The 12,363-nt window shown below is 47.2% G+C and overlaps 1 protein-coding gene across 1 annotated transcript in view; it reads right to left on the bottom strand.

Annotated features, from left to right (window-relative positions):
* Positions 1–6,744, bottom strand: part of LOC103778867 (tyrosine-protein kinase JAK1-like) — a gene marked incomplete at its 3' end in the record, with an annotated part of 28,688 nt that extends 21,944 nt beyond the window's left edge. The window contains exon 1 of the mRNA XM_008946482.1: positions 6,457–6,744. Coding sequence (XP_008944730.1) covers positions 6,457–6,744 — 288 coding nt within the window. The remainder of the gene's footprint in view (positions 1–6,456) is intronic.
* Between the last annotated feature and the right edge of the window lie 5,619 nt (positions 6,745–12,363).

Here is a 12,363-nt window from a genome sequence, read left to right on the forward strand (position 1 = left end):
GTCTCCCTAGGCCCAGTCCTGATGGTAAGACTGTGGGAGCATCAGTGAAAGAGCTGGTGTGCTTGAAGAGCATGGGTAGATGGCTCGGGGTTCCCCAAGGTGGACACGCTGCTCCTCTCCCACTGGCATGGGAATAAGCCAGATGGAGAAGGAGTTTGGACTTCCTGAAGAGAAGGAGGATGTGGGACTCTGTTCTGCATCTCCAGAGAGACCTCTGTGCTCTGGCATAGGTCCTGCATCACTGCCCTCCAGCCACAGCTCCACGCTCTCAAGGGGAAACCATCCCAGGGGCTTCTCCTGGAGTTGTCACTAATTAAGTGGGACAGTCAGCTAAAGGTGCCTAAACTAAACATGACAGTACTGCTGCTTTGGTAAATGTCACCCACCACTCATTTGAGGCTGAAGGACTCCTCCACTTGTGTTCTCCATCCCTCCTCCTTCTCTTCTCCCTCACCTCTGCCAAAATGTACTTGAAGCAAGCGTGTGTTGCTTCTGCTGCAACAGCATTAAGCCTTAATCTGCTACAGCAGACTTCAATGGCTATTGCTTTATAAGCCTTGGGCTTAGTCTGGAGAAAGTCTGACACTGCTGCACAAGCTTCCCTGGTGCTTGGAAGGCACCCAGAAAACGTGATACTATCACAGAAGAAAAATAACATTTAACAGCAGAGCAATTTCCAATTAAATTGCATTTTCCTTCCACCCGTGCCACCAGAATGCTAAACCTGAGTTTCCAGACACATTCCCTCAGCAGTACTATGGGGAAGAAGTAATTGTGAGCATGATTACTGGAACAGGCAGACAAACCAGTAATTATTTCTTCACAGTAGCGTAAGATTTAAATGCAAAAGATTAAAGCTATGAGCTTTAATCTAACTGAACACAATCCCTTTTAAACAGCCTATGTTAGACCTGAAACTCAATGTATGTCTGTGTGGTCACAACACTGCAAAGATTGTCCAGATGCTCTAAAATGAGAAGGGACATGTAGAGCCACTGCCTTCTTGTAGGTTCACACATCACAACTGTTGCTTTTCAACATCATGTTCCTTGGGTTTGCTTAATGGCTCATACCCTTGTTTCTAACCCCAGCAGCAATTCCAGAATACAAGAGAACTTCAAGAGCTGCCTCATTTCCATCACGCTTTGGGGGATGAAACAAACAGACCAACATCCAATCTCTGATCTATAGTTTACCAAGTTTTCCAGATATTCCCATGCTCAAGGTCAGGAATTCATCCTTTTAAAAACACGACTTAATCCTCCCCAAAGTCTCCACTCAACTAGAGAAACTCCTGGTGACTTGGCAGCAGCAGCTCTCAGCAGCCCTACACAGGAACACTGTTGTACCTACAGGTCACAGTACACGGTGACAGCCAGGATAGATCCAGGTACCTGTAGGCACATACAGGCGGCCGTGCGACTGTCCCCTGTGCAAGGCTCACCCTGTCCCACGGGTGTGACTCGGAGCTCCACGGCCACCACGTGTGGTCTCCTCTCATCTTTGGTGTCACGCTGCACAACCCTCACGCTTCAGCTCCTCCTCAGAAAGCTGAAGGGAATTTTTATCCTTTGCCACTTAGAGAATCACAGAATTGTTTTGGTTGGAAGAGACCTTTGACATCAAGTTTAACCATAACCCCAGCACTGCCAGGTCCCCACTGCCCCGTGTCCCTCACACCACATCTCCACGGCTTGGAAACCCCTCCAGGGGTGGGGACTCCACCACTGCCCTGGGCCGCCCTCAAGGTGACGAAATTGTTCCTCAGCTCCAACCTCAACCTCCCCTGGTGCAACTTGAGGCCATTTCCTCTCATCCTATCACTTGTTACTTGGGAGAAACGTAAAAGGTTTCAGAACCTCAGCGGACCACTGAGGACCTTCTGCAGATCATCTCCCTCCCTCGTGTGCAGGTCCCTGATGAACCTACAGATGCTGGTTGTGTCCTTTCCCAGACTGCATTTGGCTTGGCTTGTGTCATGCTCCACTGGTCTCCTTCTGCACAACCACCTCCACTTTCTCCACCCTCCTCTGGCAGCACTACTCCAGGGACACAAGGTCAGACGATGGGGATGCACCCCAGTCTCTGCTGGGAGCAGTCTGACTGACAGGACATTTCAGAGCATATTTTCTCTTCACCTGATTTCTGTTTCTTCCCAATCCTCAGCCTGGTGCACCACCAGCAGAGGGGGACAACGATTCAGCCTTCCTGCCAAGGGTTCCAACCACAAAATTAGTGATTTCAGGGGGGCACAGGCACAAAATCAAAACCAGGCACCTGCAGTTGCCAAAACTCACACCTAATTTCTTCGGATGAGGTCAGCAAACTGATCTGGCCCTGTGGAAAGTCTTTTTTTTTTCCTCATACACAGATGAAGGCCTCACAAAATGCTATCAGAAAGACGAAAAATTAAAAAATAGGGAGAGGGAATTCTAAAAGGCAGGTAGTTAAAAATGAGTTTGTGTCTGGCTTGGCTATTAAACTATTAAGACAATGGAAATTTTGGGAAAGAGGAATATTTGGTAAAAACTCAAGTTCATGCCTGTAACTTGCCATGGTCAAGATCCTCTTTGTGCTAGTGGTTTATGCCCAATAGTCTCCAGCATTTTAAGGAAAAAAAAAAACAAAATTACAACATTGTTAAATAACCCCTTTAGACCTCTGTATTCCTCAAAAACCAAAGGAAGAAAAGGTGGAGGCATAAATTAAATACTTTAGAAACTATTTGCATATGATCGTTGAAGCAAAGTCCAAAGCTGGAAGACCTCCTTCAGGGGCAAAAGTCCCTAAAATGTGAGGAGAGGAAAATCCCAGACAAAATCTGACCAAACCACAACCTGGTTTGAAGCACCATTTGCAAGCTCTTCCTCTTTTTTTAACTCCTCTCAGCCCATTTAATTTCTGGTTAAAGGTTCAGCGCATGAATCCTCTCTGCCCATGTCTTCTTCTGACTTGCGGATCTTCTTGCTATGTTAAACCCAAATCTCAACACTCCCAGTTGCTAATAACCAGTCGTATGAGATGAATTATAATATCTAATATCAGTGTTCTTTTCTGAGGATGCTGCTTCACAGTCATACTGAAGAAAAAAAGGCTTTTGAAGTATTATTTTTGGCAATTCAAGAACTCACATGCTATGGGGCAGAATGAGGTTGTCTTTTAAACTGCATTTGGGTCCTTTCTGTGCATATCCAATATTTCATCCTTTTTATGTATGTGATCACATGCTATTTTTTCTCCCCCCTCACAGGGTTCTTTCACTGAATATAAAATCCAGCCTTTATTTTATTTTAGTCTTTTCTTCAGAGTGATCTCCCCACACCCTGTTTACTCCTGCCCCAGACCCAGAATTACTAATCCCCCTTGGGTTTTTCTATAGTATTCATTCTGCGATATGACTGATCTGTGTTGTAAAACTTCATTTTAAATCTGGGGCTGAGAGAGCAAATAATGGAAATTTTCAGCAAAAAAAAAAAACTAACAAACACACCGAGTTCTTCAGAACTGCAAACCAGGGTGGCCTCCAACGGGGGATGTCAGCCAGACTTCTTCATCTGCACCCTTATATTGACTTCCATACTTCCATTTTTAGCAATCTAACTCCAAAAAATCTAAGTCCAAAAAAGCAGAGGAGGTAGCCTGGTGTCCCGTGCACTGTCTGCTTCAGACCTGACCCAAGGCTTGAGGAACCCACTCGACTGGGTTGTGCCATCAGACCCAGCTCGTTTCCTCTGCTCTTCCAAGAGAGCTTCTGCTACTTCTCTGAATTTTGTGACGTGTCACCTACGTGGGAAGAAGATTTTCAGCTCGCTCAGAAAGCTGCGTGTTCATTTACCACCTTTGTTGTCTTGTCTGTGATGGCTGTTGGAGAGGCACAGCATCACATTTTCCTGTTATTAGCTGATCTTTCCAGCCTGATGTTCCTTTGGATACGGACTGGGCTTCTATGAGAGGAATGGGGACCATCAATTTTTATAGTTTGCTTCATGAATCTGTACTTAATCCTTCCTCGTTCACAATTTCTGTGTAACAACTTTAAATGATACAGTTCTTGAGAAGTTTACAAGCTGTCACTACATCCTTGTACAGTCAATGCTTATCACTTGTCAGCTAAAGCAGCATCAATCTCCTTGGAGGCCAATATATTCACTTATCAAGCTTAGAATCAGAGAATGGTTTGGGTAGAAGGGACCTTCAAGATCATCTGGTTCCAGCCCCCTGCCATGGGCAGGGACACCTCCCACTAGAGCAGGTTGCTCCAAGCCCCATCCAACCTGGCCTTGAACACCTCCAGGGATGGAGCATCCACAGCTTCCCTGGGCAACCTGGGCCAGTGTCTCACCACCCTCACAGTGAAGAACTTCTTCCTAATTTCTAACCTAAATCTGCTCTCGTCCAGTTTGAGCCCATAACCCCTCCAAGTCATCATGGAAAGCTAGCAAACAATGACATGGTTTTTACATAATTACCATGTAGCAAACACTCCAAAACCTATTACACACAAACCAGAGCAAAGTTCTTTTACTTTTTTCTTTTTTTTTTCCCACAAGCCAACCATCAAAAAAAGAGCTTTATTTTGATGACTGATGCTAATGGGACTGAAGGGGGATTCCAACCTTGGAGAGATTTACATGGACAACCTGTTTTCACTCCTGCCTGGGACAGAGCACTAATGATCCTGTTCCTTCCTTTACGTTCTCCTCCAGGCTGCTCACCTACACCCCTGCACCAGCACGCAGCTAGCAGCCTGCACCTCTCAGATGGGATGGAAGTTGACTGGCAAAGAGCCACGTCATCTTCCCAGCAATGAAGCAGATCTTCAGGAAACACAGCCTCTTCCTGGTGGCACTGCACTGATTGAAGGGGTTTCCTGAAGTCTGCTTCAGACGTGTGGAAAAACAGCCCGAGTGGCAAAGACCTCCAAACCCACGGGTTTTTGGCAGGGAAAGTGTTAAGGGTGTGCAAAGCTTGTTCCTTCTGGGCTTACCTGGCAAGCGATCCTCATCGGGTCACTACAACTGGATGTGGCAAGACTACACGTGCTCTTCATGCCCCAGTTAAAAGCTACAACTTCAGTGAAAGCCAGTATTACATGCCTCACAACTGGGGCAGAGAGTGAACCCAGGGTCAGGTTCATCAGCTCTGCTAACACACAGTAGCTCCTTCAGCTCAAGAGGCTTCGGTTGCGCGCCCAAGCCAGAAGTCAGCACAGCACTTAGGTCTACAAGGAGGTGCTGAAGCTGATAAAATGGCTCCACCTTCACCTCTCACAAGAGAGTTCCATGCTGTAGTCGTTGCACAGATCCAGCAGAAAGGCAGGGGTGGAAACAAACATAGAAAGAATGGAAGAAAAACCACTACAACCCACGCGACGCTCTCTGCCAACTGGAAGACTACCATCTGGTCAGGACCTGCTGGGGTTTAGGAGCACAAGGAGGATCCGTTGTCCAACACTGTGATAGTGCTTCTACAAAGCTTCAACGCCCACCTTCCCCCTCCACAAAACAACCTAGTAATTCAAGGTCCCTGAATATTTAGGAACTACCCACAGTTTTCCTAAGCAAGAAAAGCCACCAGGAGGGAGATGAAGCACTTGCATCATCCATGTCTTGCAGATGAAGGTCTGTAACTTTGTAACTGGACTAGAGCAAGAAAGGTTACTTCATCCTGCTCTCCAAAGCCTTAAAATCTCAGGTGTCACCATGCTCAAACGTTTGATGAAGAAGCCCGATGTCTGGGGACTTACTAAGCATCTACAGGCTCTCCTCCAAGTTCTCCTCACAAGCCAAGTGTTTTATAAGCCACAGTCCATCCCATCTCCACCTTATTCACTTAACTGACCTCATTTGCTCAGCAATCTGTGCATACGGAGAAGAGATGAACACCAGGTCCCAGACATGCCATCCTGCCACCCCACTGTTCCACGGGGTAGTTACTTCAGCTGAGAAACCACCCTTCAGGTGCCCTGACCATCTCCACGACCCAGTGGTGCTTCCCAAAGAGGGTATTCTACATTTGACTTGCTTTGAAGGAAAAAGCAGGTTTAAATCTGTTACGACAGCACCCGGATTTCCGATGGTGTCGGAATATCTTTCGTAAGAAACAAACCAAAACAAGCAAACAGCTGATGTCTAGCAAAGCTGAGAAGACACAAGAAACATCATCAGCATGTCTCTTCTGCAAATGAGTAGAGGAGAAAGAGAAATTAAACGATTTGCCCACTTACCCAGGAAATGAGTACCAGCACTGGTAACCAGCCCAGGTCTCCCACGTCCCACTCTGCAGCTTTTAACGTGAGAGGCAGACTTAGAAGCAACAGTTCCCCCAAATACCAACGGCCCGAGTGGGTGGATTTCACACACGCTGCAGCTCTTGAGTATGCAAAAACGTGCAAAGGGGCTGGGACTCCTGAGTGACCACAGAGCTGCTGCAAAGCTCCCCTCCTTGGAGACTCACCGGCTGGTCACCGACCACGCTCGCGAGGCTGCAAGAGCAGCAGCCACACACGGTCATTTCCCTCCACTTCAGCCCTGCAGCCACTTCCTTGAGCGCAGCTACAGATGTTCTGAACCTTTTCTCGTTTTGAAATCCTATCATGAAATGGAAACTCTTGTTCCAGTTCTCTCCACCCCCTGCTTCCTCCTCCCCGGGGGTGGGCAGCACCGACTCCACGGGCTGCACGTGACGAGGGTGGCAGCAAAGAGGGACCGCAAGGGAGGCCCCACGCTCCCTCCTCATCCTCATCCCTCTGAGGTCACCCGGCCTCACAGAAGGGATGAGTGAAAGAGGAGGTTTAGTGACAAGATTTCCTTCACCCCAGAGGTGGAACTTGCCCAGAACCACCTTGCACTAGGGCTGAGCTGCACAGAAGAGCACTGGCACCCCAGTGCCTCCCAGGGAGCAGGAACTACAGATGGTGAAGAGCAACCTCAAGCTGACCACAGCAACTCTCCGAAGAACAAACTGAAATATTGGCACCTCTTTGGGTTCTACCCAAACAAGTGTCACTAACTTGTTGCCATGAACACTTAAATCACTCAAGAAAGGCCTCCAGGAGTTCTGTCGATGCGGTCAACATCTACTCTGCCTATGGCAAGACACTTGAATCCCCTACACTGTTTTGTTCACAAAGATTTTTGGTAGTCGAAGGCTTCCTGTGGTGGCTTTGCACTTTGGTAAGTGTTTTTTGATGGTTTGCCTTCTTCTATTTCTTTTTTTTTTTAATGTGGTGAGAAGACATTGTTAAAGTTCACTCTTCAGGGCTCACCATTTAAAACAAGCCATAAACAAAAGCAAACAAAACTTTACCAGTTATCTTTGCCTTTCTCTTCAGAGCAAACCACCAACAAAGAAATCCTCTAACCATAAAACATTCTTCCTATAATGGAGTTGCAAAACCATAACATTTCACAGCAAACTTGGGATTTGCTATCGAAAGCAAGAGTAATTTGATCTGTAAAGTCTCTTAGCCCTCTCTGTGTTCTCATTTTTAAGTTGAAATCAAGCTGCTGTAATACGGGCAGAATCATAAAGGTCTCTTCCAACCAAAACAAATCTAAGATTTAAGTCCAACTGCTCCCCAGCACTGCCAGGTCCCCACTGCCCCGTGTCCCTCACCCCACATCTCCACGGCTTGGAAACCCCTCCAGGGGTGGGGACTCCACCACTGCCCTGGGCAGCCTGGCACAGCCCTGGGCAACCCTCCAGGGCAAGAAATTGTTCCTCAGGGACAACCTCAACCTCCCCTGGGGCAACTTGAGGCCGTTTGCTCTTGTCCTGTCCCTTGTCCCTTGGGAGCAGAGCCCGCCCCCCCCCTGGCTCCAGGCTCCTGTCAGGAGCTGTGCAGAGCCAGAAGGTCTCCCCTGAGCCTCCTTTGCTCCAGGCTCAGCACCCCCAGCTCCCTCAGCTGCTCCTCCCCACACTTGGGCTCTAGACCCTTCCCCAGCAGCTCTGTTGCCCTTCTCTGGCCAAGGTCCTTCTTGGAGTGAGTGGCCCATAACTGACCCCAGGACTGTATGGGTGGTTGCCCGAGTTGGAGCACTGTATGCAACTGTGGCTGGAGAAGGCATGACTAGATGGTATAAAAACAGTCTCAGGGTTAAAGATAATGTCTCTGCTAAAGCCCTTTCTGTTAGATACTGCATATACTTTTTTTATATATATATTTCTGACACAATAAAGCAAAAAGGTGAGATCTGCAGTGCAGAAATCTTGGTAAAGCAGCAGGTGCTGTGCTGCAGAGGAGGTGCCAATTGTAGCTGTGTGGTCCCACCAGCCACCACGCCAAACCATCCTCCAAGGCCATCCCACACAGTAAAACACAAGAGGAATGGAGCAACAAGGGAAATTTAATTGGGATTTTAGATGTGACCACAGTTCTCTCTGGTCTTCCCGACAGGGCTCCAGGTCAAACCAGCTGGGCAAAAAACTTTGAGGCACAGCCTTACATGCAGCCACCAAAGAAGACACCAAGCTCTTCATCCTTCTCACCTAACTCCTCCAGCAGCAGCACACCTTTCTTTCAGTCAGCTCAGCTTAAACACACAGATTATCAGTGTGTGACTACACTGCAACCAGCACAACCACTGAAACTTAGGCAGAACATGCGTCAGCAACAAGGAAGAACTTCTAGGTGGCACATCTGTCTTTCAGGCAGAACCTAATTCCTGGAAAACCTGCCACCCATCAGAGCAAAACCCAGCACGAGGAAGAAACAGAACTTAGCTTCAGTTTTTCTCTCCCCTTCCTGTCTTTCAGCACCTGCCTCAGGGAAGAATTTGGTAACTCCAGCTAACTGATAGCACTCACTGGATCTTCCTCCACTGAGGTCTCAAGGTGACTCCAGCTGGTCTTTCTCCACAGTGTGAAGCTCTGTTACTGTCAAAACCAAAACCCAAACAAACCCTCAACTCTTGACTGTGCTTCCAGGTCTAGAAAGCTAGAAAAGCCAATCTGACAAGGAGTATGACATCTTCCTCAGCCAGATACCAGCTTCATTGTGTGATTTCTGCCACATCATGCACACCACCACCTAGATTTGACTGCAGCTCTCCTCTCCATGACCACAAGCACTGACTCCAGCTTTCCCTGCCCATCCCACTGGCCCCCCTGTGCCACCAGATACTGTCCCACACCACGCAGGCCACCACAGCATCCTGGGCAGGGAGCTACCAGTACCTCAGTCCTTGGGGAAACAGCTCCTTCAAATCACTGGATCATTTTTTGTTGCTTGTGAGAGAATTTAGACGCAGATGTTCTCGTGCAAGACAGTTGCCATGGTAAGCCACAGCCACCTGAGACCCATCTGCAGAAAGAAAGGAGCTCTGCAGTAGCTATGCCAATACCACCCAGAGCTCTGCAAATCAAATACACTGACCTCCAACTAAAATCTATTTGCTGGGAAACTAATGAAGGAGAGTTACACCAAGGCAACATTTCAACCTTCTCTTACTGTCCCTGTTCATGACTTTATTTTGAAGAAGTTTTTGCTTTCTCAGACACTGGGCTTCCTTCTTCTCACAACAGCAAACAGCAGGCACCATGTCTGGAAATCAGAGGTGTGCTGTGCTCACCAGGGCTAAAGCAGTTGACAAATTGAGGGTAAATGTTCCAACCATGGTAGATGTAGCAAGGAAGAGCTACCACTTAAAAACTGAAAGCATTCAGGCTCATTAAAGCTGCAGTAAACAAATGAACAGGACCTGTTTGGCTCAGCTACCCACCCTTTGGTGGGTTTTTAGTTTGGCTCAAGAGAAACCTCACCGAAGAGAAATTCAAGGGGTTGCACCAGGGATGGCTGTTCAGGAGGTGTCAGTGAGGGTCAAGGCAGCCCTGACATCCACTTTCTCCCTGAAAAAACAGAGCTGCACCACTCCATTAAACACACTAAAGGCATTTAAATGTGCAACATTCAGTGTACAACATTAAACATATTTACAGGACACTTCCCACTGGCTCCCACCAGCATGATGGAGACCAGAAGGAAGATGAGTCCCCAGGAAGGAAAACCAAAGTCAAGTTCTGACATTGCTATTTGAAGCTTATTGTATTTTTTTTTTAGCTTTCAATTAATTGAAGCAACTACTTCTTGACAGCCCAGTATGTATCCACGGGCATGCTCATACCTGTGTGTACTTATCCAAGTGTGTCTATGACTGGAGATGAGAGAGATTTACTGCCACTGAGACATAATTCTTAATACCAGTGGGAAATACAGTTGTTCATTGCCCATCTGTTGGGATAAACACACACAGCAATTACTTTTTATATTGCCTAAGCACCAGAGTGCACCTGTACGAATGGTTAGCTGCAAACACTTTTATCCCCATTAGTCAGAGGAAGGAACTGTGACTAGTTAATTGGTTTGTCTGAATTAAAATGAGACATAACACTGAAGTCTCTCATCTAGGTCCAGTCAGTCCACTTTACAGACTTCTTTTTTTGGCTTATTTTCTGCTCTCCTCACCATTTCCCAAAGGTCAGAGCTTCTCAGGGCAGGCAGTGGGTCAGCCCACCTGCAAGGACTGCTGTGCTACATGCTGCAGCCTTATCACCAAGGATGCAAAAGCTGGATGAGCAGATGGACTCTCCTCCACCATAGACTTTGGTTGCTTACAGTTACTTCCATATTCTCAGGCTTCAACGAATCCTTACAGTCCTAGTGACAGGATATGGGCTAATAGGTTTAAACTGGAAGAGGGGAGATTTAGATTAGATGTAAGGAAGGAGTTCTTCCCTGTGAGGGTGGTGAGACCCTGGCCCAGGTTGCCCAGGGAAGCTGTGGATGCTCCATCCCTGGAGGTGTTCAAGGCCAGGCTGGATGGGGCTTGGAGCAACCTGCTCCAGTGGGAGGTGTCCCTGCCCATGGCAGGGGGTTGGAACTGGATGATATTTAAGGTCCCTTCCAACCCAAACCATTCTAGGATTCTATATTGCCTGCCTTACTTTAGAAAGTAATCATAAAATGAGCTGTAAAGGTGATAAAGAAATGACACAGTACAGATCTCACCCTAAATCCTTTCCTTCCGATCCCGACTGCGACAGACTGAAGAAAAAAAATTTCATCCTATTTCACAGCTGCACGCTCCTTTCTTCCTAAAAATCATCAAGTACGAGTAAATTGGCAGAACTCACTTGAAACAAAGGAAGCCAACTGGGGGGAAAGCCAAATGAAGCTACTTAAAAAGTTGTCTGAGGAGACAAGTCGAGCTCTGCCAAGTGCCAAGGACCTTTGTGCCTCCCCTTCTCCAGCGACTGCAAAGCAGCGCCCCAGCTGTGGTGGCTCCTCCTCCACTGCTCTGGCCTGGGGCCAACCCTACAGATGGTGCCTGCTGCTTCTACACTTACATGCTCACAGACATCATCAGCTGCTCCTCTCAGTGCCAACGTGGTGCCAATCACCTCCCAGATGCCACTGTGTCCTACAAGAGCACACATGCCCCGTGGTTTCGGAGTGATGCTCCCACAGGAGTTCAGGATACAGGACAGCTCTGACATTAGGAAGGCCAGGCTGCAAACTGCTGCAGTTAAGTCTTATCTGTTTTTTTTAAAGGAAGGACACCCTGATACTCTTCTAGTATCAGTTTTATCTCCTGAGACAACTAAACTAACTGACAATTTTGCATTGAAGCACGGGCAGACCTTGCCACAAGCAGCTTGTTCTGCAGCAACACAGAGCTGGGCAGGAACCCGTAAATCCAGTCCACTCCTCCACCACCATCTATTAACACAGCCATTATCACCTCCCAGCCTGCTCATACCTGAACTGATCAGTGAGCAAAGCATTAGGGTGTTTAAAGACACCCTAGCAGTAATCATGGATTTTATTTTTCAAACAACCCAAGTTCTAACAGCTCTTTTCAGCAAGTTCTCTCCTGAATTGCCAGCTCCCAATTTAACTGTGAATGCTCTGGCTTTCACTAGGTGTGTACTTCTTACAACGTGTTGCACTTCTTACAATTAGGAGAACTGCTGGTTTGAGTCCTTTGTCAACCATGAATTATATCCTGGGATCACCCTGTCAAGCAAACTAAGTATTTAAACTCAATTCATTCAATCTTTTGGACAAATACATACACTATTTTTAACTAACTAGATAAACAGGAGTAAATTTTACACGTTAACCTCTGAGAGTTGTGCCAGCAGTGGTTCAAAGGTGGCAAGACAGGTCCGTGGCTTCAGTGTACAACTGTGAGCAGTGGGACTTTGTTTTGCTTTTCTAAGAGAGTCCTGTTTGAGTTATGGACCTGAGGGTTTCTACTGCAGACTGTACAACTCTCCTGTCACCAGTGGTTTGGTTCCAGAATGGCCAAAGCTTCACCCAGACAGACCTGACTACAGTCAGTGTTTGACATAGAGGTGTGG

The sequence above is a fragment of the Merops nubicus genome, unplaced genomic scaffold (genome assembly GCF_000691845.1).
Source record: "Merops nubicus isolate BGI_N331 unplaced genomic scaffold, ASM69184v1 scaffold13378, whole genome shotgun sequence".
NCBI lineage: Eukaryota > Metazoa > Chordata > Aves > Coraciiformes > Meropidae > Merops > Merops nubicus.